Source organism: Calonectris borealis, chromosome 3 (assembly GCF_964195595.1).
Source record: "Calonectris borealis chromosome 3, bCalBor7.hap1.2, whole genome shotgun sequence".
Taxonomy (NCBI): Eukaryota; Metazoa; Chordata; class Aves; order Procellariiformes; family Procellariidae; genus Calonectris; species Calonectris borealis.
Window position 1 is genome coordinate 24709665 of NC_134314.1, and position 18854 is coordinate 24728518.

General features: G+C 39.7%; 1 protein-coding gene across 1 annotated transcript in view; it reads right to left on the minus strand.

Annotated features, from left to right (window-relative positions):
- CSMD1 (CUB and Sushi multiple domains 1) overlaps positions 1-18854 on the minus strand; it is a 1311413-nt gene that overhangs the window by 56951 nt on the left and 1235608 nt on the right. The window contains exons 53-54 of the mRNA XM_075145187.1: positions 16451-16624; positions 11692-11865 (exon numbers count right to left, since the gene is read on the minus strand). Of these exons, the coding sequence (XP_075001288.1) occupies positions 11692-11865; positions 16451-16624 (348 nt within the window). The remainder of the gene's footprint in view (positions 1-11691; positions 11866-16450; positions 16625-18854) is intronic.

Here is an 18854-nt window from a genome sequence, read left to right on the forward strand (position 1 = left end):
AGTATTTACTGAAGTAAAAATCTTAAATGGTTGTCCTGGTTTCGGCTGGGATAGGGTTAAATTTCTTCCTAGTGCTGTGTTTTGGATTTAGTACAAGGAGAATGTTGATAACACACTGATGTTTTCAGTTGTTGCTAAGTGCCCTCCTAGTCCAAGGACAGCTCCCGTGCCTACTGACTGAGCTAGGTACACAAGATGGGAGGGAACATAATCAGGACAGCCAGCCCAGCTGGCCAATGGGGTATTCCATACCATGTGACGTCATGCTCAATATATGAAGGGTAGGCGTGATCCAGGAAGTACCGATCGCTACTTGGTTATCGGTCAGCGCGGGTGGTGAGCAATTGCATTGTGCATCACTCATTTTGTATATTCTATCATTATTTATTATCATTATTCTCCCTTTTCTGTTCTATTAAACTGTCTTTATCTCAACCCACGAGTTTTTCTCACTCTTACCCTTCCGATTCTCTCCCCGTCCCATTGGGGGGGCGGGGGGAGTGAGTGAGCGGCTGCGTGGTATTTGGCTGCCTGCCAGGTTAAACCACGACAGTCCTTTTTGGCGCCCAACGTGGGGCTCGAAGGGTTGAGATAATGATAGATCTGACCAAAGTGTGTTAAGGCAAAATTGTTATAAGCATCCATTATATTGATTGGTCACAATGTTGATGTATTGGCTGTCAAAGTTATGGGGCTGGCTCTCAATGTTGGGTCATGTAATACCTTGCTTGCAGTATATGTTCCCTTTTGTGCTGTTTATCATTATTCGGAACTGGGCCAAGATTATCATTTTGTTGCTGTTTTATGAGGTGATAAAATCATTGGTCGTAAGTCTAATCTGGTATCTGTACTCAGCGCTGCCGTCATTTCTGTACCTCGGGAACCACCTCTTAGAAATTATTAGTAATTGCACTTGTTTCTCCTCGGAGAATGAATTTAAGGGGGAGACGGGATGGGACACTCTCTCCCACTTGCTCATCTTCCCTTCCATATCGTCAGAAACTCCTTTTTCTTCTATCCTCTTTACAAAGATGTCCACAATATTCCCTGAGAATTTTGAATATCCTTGGGATGCTCAAACAAGCATGTTCATATTGCTATGTCTCCTGAATGTGGTTCAGGCCTTGTTTAGGGTTAAACAGCTATTCAGGAATACTGTCCAGAGATCAACCCTCAGGAACAAGAAAAGAGGGAGGGCAAGCAGCAGTGCCTCATCAGGGCGGGCGGAGCGGCGAGTCTCGGGGGCGGCTACAGACACGGTGGCTACTCAAAACCCCGCGACAGGCACTGCTGCTACTCCAACCCCCATGACAACCCCTGTGGCTACTCAAACCCCGGCAACAGTCACCGTAGCTTCTCCAATCCCTGCGACAAGCACTGCAGCCACTCAAGCTCCGGCAACAGGCACTACAGTTACTCCAACCCCCATGACAAGCACTGCAGCTACCCAAACCCCAGCAACAGGCACTACAGCTGAACCAGAGGACCAACCCTTGCTGGTATCCGTTGCCCCTGTACAGAAGAGGAAATCTTGGAAGCGGAGATCAGGTCGTTTAGAAAGGGATGATGAAAGACCAGGGCCATCACGAGGAGGGGAGGAGGAAGAGGAAGAACTCATAAACGAGACGGAAACCACCCGATCCCTATCCCTGAGTGAGCTGCGAGATATGCGGAAAGATTTCGGCCGTCGTCCAGGCGAGCATATTATTACCTGGCTGCTCCGATGCTGGGATAATGGGGCCAGTAGCCTGGAATTAGAGGGGAAGGAAGCCAAACAGCTGGGATCCCTTGCTAGGGAAGGAGGCATTGACAAAGCAATTGGAAAAGGGACACAGGTCCTCAGCCTCTGGAGGCGACTGCTGTCAGGCGTGAAGGAAAGGTATCCCTTCAAGGAAGATGTTATATATCGCCTAGGCAAATGGACCACTATGGAGAGAGGTATCCAGTACCTGAGAGAATTAGGCGTGCTGGAGGTGGTTTATAGTGACCTGAACGACGACCAAACGCCCAAAGATCCAGATGACGTCCAGTGCACGCGACCCATGTGGCGGAAGTTGGTACGGAGCGCACCAGCATCGTATGCCAGTTCGTTGGCAGTACTGTGCTGGAAAGAGGAAGAAGCACCAACGGTGGATGAGGTGGTTAGCAGACTTCGGGATTTTGAAGAAACTATCTCCTCCTCCCTTGTCTCGGCTGTAGAGAAACTGTCCCGAGAGGTCCAGCAACTCAAAGACAATAGGTCCTATTCTCCACCTGTACGGACCAGTATCTCAGCCATTAGGAGTCAGCGTTTTACTCCTCAAGAGAGAGGATATCGAAAGTACACACCACGGGGCACCCTGTGGTTTTACCTGCGTGACCACGGAGAGGACATGAGGCAGTGGGATGGAAAACCTACCTTCATCCTAGAGGCACGTGTACGTGAGTTGCAAGGAAAAACAATCACACAAGGGGGTTCTCTCAGGAAAAATGCTGCTCCAGTTTTCAGGAAAACCCTGTCTCACGACGGTCCAGTTTCCAGTGAACAGTTCCCCAAACAGAGTAGAAGGGCTGATCTTACTTTGGACTGTAATGAAGGAATTCTTGACTCACGTTTGCAAGAAGTGAGAAGCGGATACTATGACCAGAACTAGAGGGGCCCTGCCTCCGGCCAGGTGGAGGAAAGGGACAACCGGGTTTACTGGACTGTGTGGATTCGATGGCCTGGCACATCAGAGCCACAGGAGTATAAGGCTCTCGTAGACACCGGTGCACAGTGCACCCTGATGCCATCAGGCTATAAAGGGGCAGAACCCATTTGTATTTCTGGAGTGACAGGGGGATCCCAAGAGTTAACTGTATTGGAGGCCGAAGTGAGCCTGACCGGGAACGAGTGGCAGAAGCACCCCATTGTGACTGGCCCAGAGGCTCCGTGCATCCTTGGCATAGACTACCTCAGGAGAGGGTATTTTAAGGACCCAAAAGGGTATCGGTGGGCTTTTGGTATAGCTGCCCTGGAGACGGAGGAAATTAAGCAGCTGTCCACCTTGCCCGGTCTCTCAGAGGACCCTTCTGTTGTGGGGTTGTTGAGGGTTGAAGAACAACAAGTACCAATCGCTACCACAACAGTGCATCGGCGACAATACCGCACCAACCGAGATTCCCTGATCCCTATCCATGAGCTGATTCGTCGATTGGAGAGCCAAGGAGTGATCAGCAAGACTCGCTCACCCTTCAACAGTCCCATATGGCCAGTGCGAAAGTCTAATGGAGAGTGGAGACTACCGTGGCCTGAACGAAGTCACGCCGCCACTGAGTGCTGCCGTGCCGGACATGCTAGAACTTCAATACGAACTGGAGTCGAAGGCAGCCAAGTGGTACGCCACCATTGACATTGCTAATGCCTTCTTCTCCATCCCTTTGGCAGCAGAGTGCAGGCCACAGTTTGCTTTCACTTGGAGGGGCATCCAGTACACCTGGAACCGACTGCCCCAGGGGTGGAAACATAGCCCTACCATTTGCCATGGACTAATTCACACCGCACTGGAACAGGGTGAGGCTCCAGAACACCTGCAATACATTGATGACATCATCGTGTGGGGCAACACAGCAGAAGAAGTTTTTGAGAAAGGGGAGAGAATAATTCAAATCCTTCTGAAAGCCGGTTTTGCCATAAAACAAAGTAAGGTCAAGGGACCTGCACAGGAGATCCAGTTTTTAGGAATAAAATGGCAAGACGGACGTCGTCAGATTCCAATGGATGTGATCAACAAAATAACAGCCATGTCCCCACCAACTAGCAAAAGGGAAACACAAGCTTTCTTAGGCGTTGTGGGCTTTTGGAGAATGCATATTCCAAATTACAGTCAGATCGTAAGCCCTCTCTATCAAGTGACCAGGAAGAAGAACGACTTTAGATGGGGCCCTGAGCAACAACAAGCCTTTGAACAAATTAAACAGGAGATAGTTCATGCAGTAGCCCTTGGGCCAGTCCAAGGTGAAAGCCATCCAGCTGGCCTTGGACATTGCTGAACGAGAAAAATGGCCAGTACTTTATCTCTATACTGACTCATGGATGGTGGCAAATGCCCTGTGGAGTTGGTTGCAGCAGTGGAAGCAGAACAACTGGCAGCACAGAGGTAAACCCATCTGGGCTGCCGCATTGTGGCAAGATATTGCTGCCCGAGTAGAGAACCTGGTTGTAAAAGTACGTCACGTAGATGCTCACGTACCCAAGAGTCGGGCCACTGAAGAACATCAAAACAACCAGCAGGTGGATCAGGCTGCTAAGATTGAAGTGGCTCAGGTGGATCTGGACTGGCAACATAAGGGTGAATTATTTATAGCTCGGTGGGCCCATGATGCCTCAGGCCATCAAGGAAGAGATGCAACATATAGATGGGCTCGTGATCGAGGGGTGGACTTAACCATGGACGCTATTGCACAGGTTATCCATGAATGTGAAACGTGCGCTGCAATCAAACAAGCCAAGCGAGTAAAGCCTCTTTGGTATGGAGGACGATGGTTGAAATATAAATATGGGGAGGCCTGGCAGATTGATTATATCACACTTCCACAAACCCGGCACGGCAAGCGCTATGTGCTCACCATGGTGGAAGCAACCACCGGCTGGCTAGAAACATACCCTGTGCCCCATGCCACTGCCCGGAACACCATCCTGGGCCTTGAAAAGCAAGTCCTATGGCGACATGGCACCCCAGAAAGAATCGAGTCAGACAACGGGACTCATTTCCGAAACGCCCTCATAGACACCTGGGCCAAAGAGCATGGCATTGAGTGGGTCTATCACATCCCCTACCATGCACCAGCCTCTGGGAAAATCGAACGATACAACGGGCTGCTAAAGACAACACTGAGGGCAATGGGTGGTGGGACATTCAAGCATTGGGACACACATTTAGCAAAAGCCACCTGGTTAGTCAACACTAGGGGGTCTGTTAATCGAGCTGGCCCTGCCCAATCAAGACTTTTACGTACTGTAGATGGAGATAAAGTCCCTGTCGTGCACATAAGAAATATGCTGGGGAAGACAGTCTGGGTTACTCCTGCCTCTGGCAAGGGAAAACCCATCCGTGGGATTGCTTTTGCTCAAGGACCTGGGTGCACTTGGTGGGTGATGCGAAAGGATGGGCAAGTCCGGTGTGTACCTCAAGGGGATTTGATTTTGGGTGAAAATAGCCAATGAACTGAATTTTATAATGTCAATTGTTATATGATATTGTATATCATTATTTCTATGGTTGCTATCAATGGTATAGCAGTGAAAATCACCCAGATTAATGAAGAATGAACTAACTCCGATGAAACCGAGCAAAGTGCAACGATGATAGAACTGAACGAGTGCAGCAGTACCAAAATGAGAACTGGCTTCAGGATGCAACAGCCCAACACCACACACCATCCTTCTGGCCCTGAAAGACTGTTATGACAGATGGAGCCCAAAGTTGTGGACTAAAAGAACTCAATGGACATTTATATATATATTTATGTCTATATATGTATGTATATGTATTATATGTATATATGTATGTATATGTATTATATATGTATATATATAAAAAAGATAGTGATGATTAATTGAAAGGTATTGAAAAATGTGAGACCTAAGCATAACGTAAATGGTATGGAATAAGGGGTGGATACTGTCCTGGTTTCGGCTGGGATAGGGTTAAATTTCTTCCTAGTGCTGTGTTTTGGATTTAGTACAAGGAGAATGTTGATAACACACTGATGTTTTCAGTTGTTGCTAAGTGCCCTCCTAGTCCAAGGACAGCTCCCGTGCCTACTGACTGAGCTAGGTACACAAGATGGGAGGGAACATAATCAGGACAGCCAGCCCAGCTGGCCAATGGGGTATTCCATACCATGTGACGTCATGCTCAATATATGAAGGGTAGGCGTGATCCAGGAAGTACCGATCGCTACTTGGTTATCGGTCAGCGCGGGTGGTGAGCAATTGCATTGTGCATCACTCATTTTGTATATTCTATCATTATTTATTATCATTATTCTCCCTTTTCTGTTCTATTAAACTGTCTTTATCTCAACCCACGAGTTTTTCTCACTCTTACCCTTCCGATTCTCTCCCCGTCCCATTGGGGGGGCGGGGGGAGTGAGTGAGCGGCTGCGTGGTATTTGGCTGCCTGCCAGGTTAAACCACGACAATGGTATATCAAATTCTGCTCTCAGTGAAATGATGTAATTGTAATTATGCTATGAGGTTATAGGGAGGCAGCTTACAGAAGAGAAAACTCCTTTGCCCAGATATACAGGTAGAATTAAACTACATAGATGCATGCAGAGAAGTGTTCTGTGGGAACATGCCTGGAGGTTTGAACCAGACTGCTCTGTACTTCTTTTTTCATTCTTTTGAAGGAATATCAAAAGTTTTTGTTTCACAGTAAATTCCTAAATTCATTGTGAGGAGCAGCATATAGGCATCTTCAGCTAGGGTTCTTAACAGTGTCAATTTAAGTATAAGTTTTGATGCTTACAGGCTAGAAACAGTAGGGTTTCAGGACCTTAGGATTTAGATAATCTCTTATAGTGTTTAGTTAATATGTGGAATAAATATTTACTCATTGAAGCTCCTTTCCTTTTGTTCTGTATTCATCTAATTTGGGGAAAAGAGTTGTATCCTCTTTAATTATATGTATCTTTAAGTGTTATTTAAGTACTGGAGAGTCTTGCAGAGATGATTAAGAAGTTACATTAGTTACCCACCTAGTTACCGTAGATCAGATGATCTAGGTTACAGTCTCATAATTTGGTTCTATTTTACCTTAATCTGTGAGACTGTGTTTTAATCTGAAATGCTTGCAGTCTGCTTATTTTTGTTAAGTCTGCGTTATGTAGTAGCCTAAAACAGTGGGATCTGCAGAAAAATAGCTCTGGAGACACCACATACCACCTCAGCAAGATTCTCCAAATGCATCTGTCAAAGTCTTTAGTCATAAATCACACAGAATCACAGAATCACAGAATAGTTGAAGTCAGAATGGACAACCAAATCAGTCTGCCCAGGGCTTTGTACAGTCAGGTTTTGAATACCTCTAAGAATGGAGACTCCACAACCTCTCTGGGCATTCGGTTTAGGTGTTTGATGACCCTCACAGTTAAAAAGCTTTTTCTTATGTTTCAGTTTGTGCCCTTTGCCTTTTGTCCTTTCACTGGGCACCACTGAGAAGTCTGGCCATCTTTTTTTACACACTCCTTTAGATAAGCATTGATAAGATTCTTCTGAGACTTCTCTTCTCTAAGCTGAACAACCTCAGCTCTCAGTCTCTCCTCAAATCACAGTTGAGTCCATGAGGGAAGTTTGTGTTTCTGTGAAAACATATTTAGGAAAGCGCAGAAAATGCCACTGAGAGAGGAGGAGGGTCAAAAAAAAAACAGTGAGAAACAATACAGGGAACACCGAGGTTAGAGGAGAAGGTAGTCCCTGGGGGAGCAGATATTCTCTGCAGCCAATGGAGGACCCACACCAGAGCAGACAGATATTCCAGAAGAAATTGCAGCCTGTGGAGAACCCATGCCAGAGAAGAGGAAAAGATTGAGAAAGAAGGAAGAGCAGAGAGAAGCCACTTCATATTGACTGCCAGGTCAAGACGCCACACTAATCTAAAATAAGAAACAATACCAATTCTCAAGATAATTAATACAACATTTTCAAATTTCATATAATTGAAATAAAATCTCCAAAATTTCTCTATCAGAGATGCATGTAGTAGGTCAATGGTATAGAAATACTCTAACACTGATATGCTTAAACTGAAGTTGATATTGACTATTCCCTTTGCACTACAACTAAATATCTTCTAGTGCACAAATACATTTACAACAGTTATTGTTACTTTAGTTAGTATATTCCTCTACAGAACCCAAAAATAAGATTACTTAAAGAAACTACAAACTTTATGACCTATCTCTTTTTCAAATAGCTTAAATGTCAACATGGATTACAAGGTTGATCACCTTGAATCTAGAGAAACGGCAAACTTTATGACCTATCTCTTTTTCAAACACTTTAAATGTTCAAACACCTTGAGCATTTAAAGAAGATCATGCCTCAACAGTTCTGTATTAGTCTGACCATCTCTTTTTCGCCCACTAATTATGAGTTTTTCATGTTCAACCAAAGCTCTGAGGCTCAGCTTTGGTTCTTTACTTCTTGTACATCTTCATTTTTGTAATTTCTAAGACAAAAGCGGTGACATTTGAGTAATACTTGCAGTTTTAATTGTATTTTAAATAAAATTCTTGCTGATGCACAAGACAGAAAAGAATCTAGTTCCTTTTTTAAACTTGAGATTACATTCTCCCAAATCATACACTAACAAACTTTCCAGTATAGAAAACCAATTAATTATCCATTCCCTATACTGACCCTATTTCAAGATGTAATTATCTAAATACTGCAGTTACACTGATATCAATAACATTTAAATCGTTATTGATTAAAGTTCCTAAACAACTTTATGCTTTGTAATACAGACCTACAGTGAGGCAACAGACAAGCAGCAGGTGACAAGATTAGGTGAGTCCTCACAGTTCATGATGGAAGAGATAGAAGTAAGTCACTGAAAAACAGCTGCTGTTATAGAGAAAGAAGTACTAAGTGAAGGGAAGAATGAAGTGAAGAAGCACTGAGTGAAAGGCAAAAGTCCAAATTTACACCACCTGCATGAGAATAGACAAAATTGTAGATACTCAACTGAGGGAACTCTGGGCCACTCCATTCTGATAGGAGTTTGCCATTCTTAAGTGAATGGATCTTGGCAGAGTTGCATCTATAATACTCACTACTTTCAGAAATCCAACCTCTCTAAACAAGATTTCAGATCATAAATTGGCCTGGATCAAACTCAAATTCACATGATGAATTAAAAAAGGAAAATGAAAATAGACAGGAACACGACTGAAATAATGTTAGAGAAACTGTAAGGCTCCTAATTCTTATGTTCTTATTTTTTAAGTCTTCTCAGCCTTTGCATTATTTTTCCTTTTTTCTTTCTCTTTCACTTTCACTTGTTTTCCTTTTAATAAATGTACTAGAGTTCAATGTAAATAGCTGAGTATCTCAGCTCGTAAATGGGGTTGAACATCAGTAAAACCATGCGATCTCTGCCTCTGAGTCAAATAGAGCAGATCTGGACTGCATTTACGGGATATGTGAAAAAGTGTATATTTTCAACAAATAAACCTTAAATGCCTCACAGATGAGATAGAAGAGTTTGCTCACTGAAGTCTAGCAATATAAAACAGTATAAAAGGGGAAAAAAAAAGTACTTGAGCCTAAACAGGAACAGTTTGCTAACTCCTGCTTCTCTTCCAATAATTATATTGCTATGCTAGTTAACCCACTTGAATAAATTCTGAGGGTATTTACTGAGGGAATTGCCATCTCTGTGTTGTTTTAATGAGAATGAAGGATCTAATTCCACACACACTGAGCTTGAAATTGCATCAGCTATCTCTGAAACAATATGATGAGTTAATCACCAGGGTTAGTTATTATTCTAAGGAACAACCATGGTAATACAATATGATTTTTAATAAACCAACAGGTGGAGATAATGAAACTACCAATAGCTGAAGTTAACTTCTTATTACATTATTTTTAGTCCCAATGTTAGTATCCTTAGCACAACTTTGCTGACTGCAATTTCCTTTAGCACATTAAAGACAACTTACAAAGGACAAAAAGCATAGTACTTACATTGATTTAACATTTAAGTTACATATTTCCAGTGAAAGAAAATACTCAGGAAAACCTTACTAGCCATTGCATTTCTGGAGAAGTTATTTTATCTGCTTTAGTATTAACCTACTTTTCAACAAGCTGTCTAACTTGGACCTCTCTAATCAGAGAGGGCAATAGAATTCCAGACTTGTATTTTCAATAGTGGATGATGGGGTGATTTAAAAAATCATGGTTTTTAAATTTGTAAAGTAATCTTTAGCTTCTTAATTTTGTAGTCAGCATTCAGGCATGCATTGAGATACAATCCATGCAAAAGAACTGAAATGTTCATCAACCTAAGGAAAAACCTAAGTAACTTGTGTGATACTTCTTTCAGAGGATGCATGATTTAGTGAAGATTTGCCAAATTATGTCACAGAAGGAAAATCTTGCCAGCCTTGCCAATTTCAATTTAATACTCAAAAATCTATCTTAGATTATTATTATATCTTAGGTATAATATAAATATATATTTTCTATATATATGCATACATGTATTGATCGATTGATCGATCTTTGTGTTCTATTTCTTTGCATGTTCCATACCAGGCAAAATCATCATATTCTCTCCAGAGACTAAGTATTTTTTATTTGTTGTTGGTTTACACATTTGAAAATTAGTACTGTTGTTAAAAGTTATAAATAGACCAAGACAATTCCAGCTTTGAAAAGGGAATATGACCAGGAACAACATTTTTAAATTACACCCATTAAAATACATTGCCTTCTGGAGCCTTCACAAAAAGAGCACTGAAGGATATACAGTATCTCAAAAACTTTTCTCCAGGTTTTTGAGATCTTTCAGTATATCTTACATGATTCACCTCATGTCCTGCTTTTCACCTCTCTGACAATTTGCATCTATTTTATAGCCAGAAGATATTCAATCTGCCTCTGTGATTCAGAAGAAAACATTTCACAGTGTCATTAAATATTTTTGGCATCTTACTGGATTCAGCATTGAGAAAGCATGTACTACACCAGTAGAAGTTATTTCGGCACATACAACATGAAAACAATAGACCAATGAACAGATTTTAGCGGTCTGATAAAGATATTGGTGGAACAGACCAAAGATTTGATATTAGCTCCATATTCTGCAAAAATAGCCAAAGGTTGAGGAAAATAAATAAAAACAATGGCCATAAATGGAAAGAGTAACAATAGGGTAACTTCAGAGACTTGTTTCCTTTATAATCTTAATTACATTATGGACATTTGGATAAATAAATGATGAGGACACAATGACATCTGAGAACTTTGAATTGTGTTTTAAAATGGTTTCTTTTTGTTCTTCCCTAATATGTACATTTGATACAGAGGTTTCTTCATAGCACAAACCATTGCTTTATTCTCATTCCTCAAACATCTCCATCTTACCCAGAGCATACTAGTAATCAAGTTCAGATACGTCTTTGCAAAAAAACCAATCAGAATTAAATCTTACTTTATCATTTTTTTCTGGGCAAAGAAAAGTCAGGTTTCACACGTACAAAAGTTATGAACATCTCTCAGGTATTGCTAGGAATTACAGAAGAATTAATAGTGTTTTGATGCATGAATATTCATTTGCATAACTATGTTTTAATAGGAGTAATGGACCATTTATGGAAACTGTATTCTAGTGCACCTAATTCAGGCTAGATATCCAACTGTGATTTATTAATGTAATATAACTTTTGTGATACAAAGTACACTTTATGTGTCTATAAACTAAATGCTAGGGATTGCAGTCTCAGAATTTTGAGGTAAAATACTGAAAAGCCTAGGCTCCCCCTCAGCTCTAACTCCATTTTCAAATATAGAAACACAAAAACTTAAATAAAGGTGACAATACGTTCCTGAAGGTCAGGTTTCTGAATTATACCCCAATACTTTGAAGGCAGCATAAAGGATCATGCCTGAAATAAGTCATTAGAGAACAGAGAATGTATGAGAAAGTTTCTTACCTCTGCAGTTGGGTAAAGGGCTACTCCACTGCCCATTGCTTCGGCACTGTGCTCGAGAAGCACCCTGAAGTAAGTACCCAGTGTTGCAAGTAAAATTTACAACATCATTTAAATTGAACTCACTGCCATTAGTCATTCCATGAGCTGGATTCCCAGGATGTCCACATGTGATTGCTGTTAAAAGAAAAATAGTCAGGCTAGCATCTAACTGAAAGGTACTGTTCCATGGAATCACTTGCTGGTTGGAGCTCTTTTGGTTTTTTTTTTCCTCCTGAATTTGTCTTTTATATTTATACAACATATTTAAGAAAAAAATAGGATGTATTTATGCCAGGAGAAAAATCTCAATTTTTCAATAAAACTTTTAGTATCTACTTTTTATCTTATGTTGAAAGTTGTAATATAAATAATTTTATGTATATATATATATATATGCATTCTGACACCTTAAAGAATGTAGAAAGTTCACTGTATTTCCTACTAATGCAAATAAAACAAAAAAAAAATTTCCCTGCAAGCTTCAAAATGTAGTAGGGTCAAACAAATTGAATTTGATGTACTGCTTCAGAGCATTCTGGAGTTCTGAAGCATTCCTGTTCCAATGTTCTAGAGCTGCTTTACTGAAGTAGCGATCCTTTTAATCAGATTTCCTTATGGCAATAGAGAAATCATTGTTGGGAGTAAATCTTTCCCATTATGTGTATTATGTGTTGGCTATGTTTAAATGACACTTATAAAATATACTTGTTATGGTCAAGCTCTAGCTTTCCACATGACAAGACATTAAAATAATATAGAAAAGCATAGACACTGGCAATATAAAATCAGAATGTATATATTATACACACACACACACCTTTTCAATATTGTGCTAGTGACGTTTATCATACTCAAATAAATATCCTATACACAGGTTTATCTTTTGCTTTATTACTGTGGTTTGGGGTTTTTTTAATTGAAGAGAAAAGTGAAAAATATTTAAATGTGTTTCTTTTTATTTTATCATGGAGTTCAATTGTGAAACAGTATTTTCAAGAGTACCTGATCTTTGGGAATTAAATAGGACACCTTCCTGTATACAGACTTACGTATTTAGCCCTGAAATTGTGTAAATAAATCTACTTTCTGCACCATCTCATTTGCAGCATTTGAAGATGAAATGCTAAACATCAGAATAAAATCTTACTACATACACAGGATCAACTTTATTCTAGTTGTTGCATTTTTAAACTGTTACAAATGATCAAATTTCAATAAATAAAGCAATTTCCAGGACCATACCAAATCAGTTAACATAATTCTTATATAAAAGCCTATTAAATTTAAAAAAATGCTATTACTTTAAACTTTCTGCAGTTTCCTGAACAAATTATATGCCGTAGGTTTTAACAACAGAAAATTTATATCTCTTGTAAAAGCTCTGATAATGAAGGATAATTCTGTTCAGTTGCCCTTTTTAATAAAAGCATACCTTAGTCAGTCAGTTTCTGTTTAGACCTCATTACTCTTGACAGGATGCTGGTTTTTGTAACCCCTTCCAGAAACTAAAGACCTCGGACACTGAGATCTTAATTACTGCATCTAGTTTTGCCACTGCTCCATTATAGTTACTAGATATCACTGCCCTGTTGACTGATCAACACTGCAATAGTTGGATTCACACAGTAGTAAGTACTTAAAAGCATCTTTTTTTTTCTTAAAAAAAAAGCAAAGTAGATAATTTTGGCATTATAGCGTTTTCAATCACCACTAGGCTTTTATGCAATCCATTTAGTATAATTTACCTAAGCAGTAGTCAAGGCATTTCAAATAAAAGTTACTACTGTTGTTTTTATGTCATCTAAACAGTGAATTACAAATTCCCTCCTCCATCCTAATATAAATAACTGCTCTATGCATGCATGCACACACATGCATGTGTATCCACATACATACTTAGTCCTAAATATGTCATGGGAAAATAGATGCACTTGGCATATCTGAAATCAATACTCGTTAAGGAATTACACATTTCTCTATTATATTACAAAGAGATCAACCCACTTAATGTAATATAACTCTTAAATATATCCTCCCATCTTTAACATAGTATCTTTCTTAGACCCTGGAGACTTCCATCTCACCACAGAAAATGCGTAACCCAGAAGAAATAATGGTAGTACTGACAGTACTTGGACAAAAAAAAAAATCCAGTCTGAGTACCCAGCTATATAACTAAGCCCATGTTTTAGTCATCATTAATATAGTATATACTTTTAGTAACGAAGGTTAGTGTCCTGATTTTTGTTGTGCTGTTACTCACAAGGCACTGATCAGACATCTTCATATTTCATGTTAATTCTCAATAACCAGGAATTGAAAAGATCTTTCATAAAATATTTGGCTAAAGTGTGGTTCAACTGGTTATCCAATAAAGAGATATGTGTCAAAAATTGTGCAAGATGAAGGAGGCTGACTTTCATGTGAAACTAAGAAGCTAAAGTAGTCATGGGTGGAGTACTCTGAGTACTTTCGTAGTTAATATTTTTTGAAGATTAAAATGTCCAGTACTTACAACTCTGAAATTCCTTTTAAAACCAATCAGAAATATAAAATGATGTGTTATCTTCTGTAAAAATCTCACAAAATAAAGACCAATTTGTGGTAAATTTTCAGGGGCACAGCCCATAACTTCTTTATGGTACCTCTGCCATATTTCTAGTTCCTGATCCACACTGCTCAGTCAGAAGACCATTTCAGTATCACATTAGGGAGCACATTTCTAGCATTGCTAAACTGTAGGTTTTCACTTTCCTTCTCAGAAATAACAGAGCCATTTTAATGAGAATTTTAAATAAATAAATAAATAAATGAATGAATAAAAGTAGGAAAATCATCTGGATGCTGACATAAAAAAAAATCATCTTGTATGGCTCTTTAGTCTGGCAGAGTTATAAGCAAAAGAAAACCATGTTGCAATAGAAAGTATTAGGCAACCTATATTGACAGAAATTGTTGACAGTTCTCATAACAGTAATGAGAACATCACTTTAGGAAGAAACAGCCTTCCACCCCTCCTCAGCTTTACCCCTTTCTTTTGAAGGGATTTTATTCACTCCACAGTAAAATTAATCCACTAAAAGTAATAATGCTCACTGGTAGCATTTCTCCTTTGATGAATATAAATCACTTGAAGATATAAATAGGATTTTAAAAGGACAATGACACTTGACAGATATTTCCTGCAGCTGTATACAGGTAGAAATTTTCATTTTACCACTAAGAAAGAAAATACTGAACATTTTGAAATCTAATGATCAGTAATATATTGTCTCAGAAACAAAACGAAGATACTGACATGGATTGAACAGAAAAGCTGATCATCTCAGTGACTATCTCTGTCTAGGCAAAAATACTTCTGTCTGAATTGCAGATATCTCAAAAAGTTACAAAATTGAAATAATTTAAATAAACGCTCCATTAAAAATAACAAAAAATATATAAAAATGGGGAACCTTATTAAAACTGAAAAAGAATAATATAATCAACTACACAATAAAGTAGTAAAATAAAAAGCAGAGAAATCAGTCTTGACTGATTAAATGGCTGCTGGTTCAGAAAATGTCAGAAAACCTGCCATGCAAATGACGAAGGAAGTAGAGTAAAAAAGACTCAACAATTCCAGCAATTGATTATGGGATTTTCAAAAGCAGGTGAAATAAGAGAAAAAATCCTACTAAAGGGTATAAAAAAGTTAACATTTTTTCTAACAGATGTGGTATAATCCAATACCATGACTGGGCTTGTGTAGAGAAGAATTGTGGAATCGGGAGTTTCGGCCAAGTTAAGATAGGACTTCAGTCTGTGCGCTGAGAACTAGCAGACGCGCACATACACCTCAGATAAGACCTGAACACCTGGCTTAGTTGTCTCCTCTGTAAGGAAACTGTAAACATCAAAATGAAAAAGCTCTCAGCTAGGGATGCTGCTTGCAGTCACCCTGAGGTGGCAGATGTGGAAGCTAAAGAAGAATTGAATAAAGCAGAAGAGGTGGCCTAATGAGCACCAGCTGATTCAAGAGCTGAAACAGGTGAAGGGAATTGTGAGCAGACATGTGATCGTTGCCAGAAGGAAGAGAGACTGTTTTTCTTAGTATATAAGGGAGATGAATTGGTGATGATTGAGAGAGACACAGTGGGATTGCTCTTTTATGATAAAGGATATTTTTTCCAGTATTGTAACAATAAAGGATTCTGTATGTATATGTGAGGGTCTGTGCAATCATACACCACAGGCTTGCACTGGTAAATATTAGGAGGCTGACTTGGAAAAATGGGCAGTCACCATCAAAACTGCATAGATGAACAGTATTCCAGCTTTACCCACCAAACAATGAAAATAGACCAAGGGATTTTGATATTCCTGGTGAAAAAATAAGGGAGAGGCTCAGTAAACCCACACTTGACATATAGAAATTATGCCTAGAGAAAGAGATAGATGAAGTTATACAGTTGCAGCCTGCTGTTCAACCCACTTCAATGCCTATGTCATCCTGTTTCTGCAACAACAGAAATCAGAAATTACTGGATATAGTTATTCAGTCTGTGCTAGGTTAGAAACTGGATTAGTTATCTTAATGACCCTTGTAATTGAAAGTAGGTCCAATAAATATCTGATCTGAGTACCTCATTCAAACACCTTTGAACATCCAATCCACTGTTAATGCTCAATTACATTTAAAATAGTAGTAATAATTCAGTGAAAAAATAATGATACTTACGGACACAAACAGGAGTTTGTCCAGACCACTTGTGATCCTGTAGACAAATTCTGACAGATGTACCAACAAGTCGAAAGCCGGGATTACACTGGTAGACTACAGTATCACGATAACTGAAACCATCTCCACTAATATGACCATTTACAATTGGATCTGGGGAACCACAGTGACCAGCTACAATAAAAGAACAACCCATCAAAAACATATGTTCTTACAAACCTTGCCAACATTTACAAGAATGCTGCTGATAGGAAAACAAAATTTCATCCTTGCTTTCAATAAACAATATATTAGAGTCAAATACTGCACTGTACAGAAGAAGTTCTGAGGTGTAAAAACCACAGGTGATATTTCTTCTACTTCTAGGGTGAAGTGATATTCAAATAGTTTTAATTTTCATATGTATAGTTTCTGCAGATTCTGTTGCAGAAACAACAAATTTGTCAGAAGAATGTCTGGAAAATATAAATTGCAAATGTCTGAAATTACAAATCATTTGGTTTAATTGCTAGAAAATTGACAATTGTAGCACAGATTTTCTTTTTCCCCTTTGCCTTAGTAAGGTTGCCTTTTTCCTCAGAGAAGTGTGAATTAAAAGGTCTTTAACTCTCAAACCCATACTATTATTTCATCATAGAGTTCTGATTTTTCTTATCTATGATTTGCCTTGGACTTTGTAAGTAGATCTCTACTAATAAATTAAACATGGTTGAGACCATTCTCTGGCAGAGGCCAACCAGCACGGAGCAGTCTACATCCATTAAGTTAAAATCTCTTGCCCTCCAAGCCAACACAGCTACAGCAAGCTGCCTATCAGGATCAGTACTGGTTTAAGCTAACTTGAACCATCCTTGGAAATTGTCTTGGAGATTCTTAGCCAAAAACATGTCCAGGCATACTTCTAATGATTTAACAGGAGAGATGATCAAGTTTCATGCTTGTTTGCATGTCCTGGTGTTGTTATTTTATTAGAACAAACATAGCTCTTGTTATTATGCATATCAAACAGGTATTTATGATTTCTCACTAGCAGGTCTTCGGACATCAGCAGACAGATCCTAAGCTAAAAGAATTTTAAAAAAACCCAAACACCTCATGTTTTAAAAAATAAACATAAATCATTCCTGTGGGATCACAGTCAGTCTATTGCCTTCAAGAGAAGAAACACCGAGTTATTTCAGGTATGTATATATGTCCCACTTAGCCATATTAGCTCCTTTACAAGGCCATTTAGGCCCCTATTGATATTTATATTTAATAGAAATTTTCTCCAGTGTAATTTAAAGCCTGCAGCATAGAAAGCAGGTTTCTACACAGACTTCTTGGGAAAAAAAAAAAATTCTACAGTTAGGTATATCTTGTTATGTTCAAATATTTCCTAACATTCAGCTCCAGTTCCTACAATTAAGTTCATGTTTATTTATTAATGGCTTTTAGTAATGAATCATAAAAAGTGTTTTTATTTGTGTTTACTCTTTCCAAATAATAAACACCTTTATGTTATCTTCAGCTGATTCTTAGCTAAATTAACATATTTTATGCCTTTTTTGTGTTTATAAATTCATATTCATGTCAAATTTATAATAAACTTTTCTGAAATAGCCACCTTCTCCAGCTGTATGAAGGCATGGAAAGAATGTCTACCAGCGCTGTTTCCTCCTTAGTTATATCAGCTGCTCTTAAACAATACAGAACGCATTATTCCAAGGTAATAACACTCTTCGCACTAAGGAAGCCAAGTAATAGTTTTATTCTCTCTAGGTTCTTCATGGAGATTATGGAGCGGTTTATCTTGAGGGCGCTCACAAGGCATGTGCAGGACAACCAGGGGATCAGGCCGAGCCAGCACGGGTTCATGAAAAGGAGGTCCTGCTTGACCAACCTGATCTCCTTCTATGAGCAGATGACCTGCATAGTGGACGAGGGAAAGGCTGTGGATGTGGTCTACCTGGACTTCAGTAAAGCCTTTGACACTGTCTCCCACAGCATCCTCCTAGAGAAGCTGGCGGCTCACGGCTTAGACAGGTACACTCTTCGCTGGGTAAAAAACTGGCTGGACGGCCGAGCCCAGAGAGTTGTGGTGAATGGAGTTAAATCCAGTTGGCGGCCGGTCACGAGCGGTGTTCCCCAGGGCTCAGTACTGGGGCCGGTCCTGTTCAATATCTTTATCAATGATCTGGACGAGGGGATCGAGTGCTCCCTCAGTAAGTTTGCAGATGACACCAAGCTGGGCGGGAGTGTTGATCTGCTCGAGGGTAGGAAGGCTCTGCAGAGGGACCTGGACAGGCTGGATCGATGGGCCAAGGCCAACTGTATGAGGTTCAACAAGGCCAAGTGCCGGGTCCTGCACTTTGGCCACAACAACCCCATGCAACGCTACAGGCTGGGGGAAAGATGGCCGGAA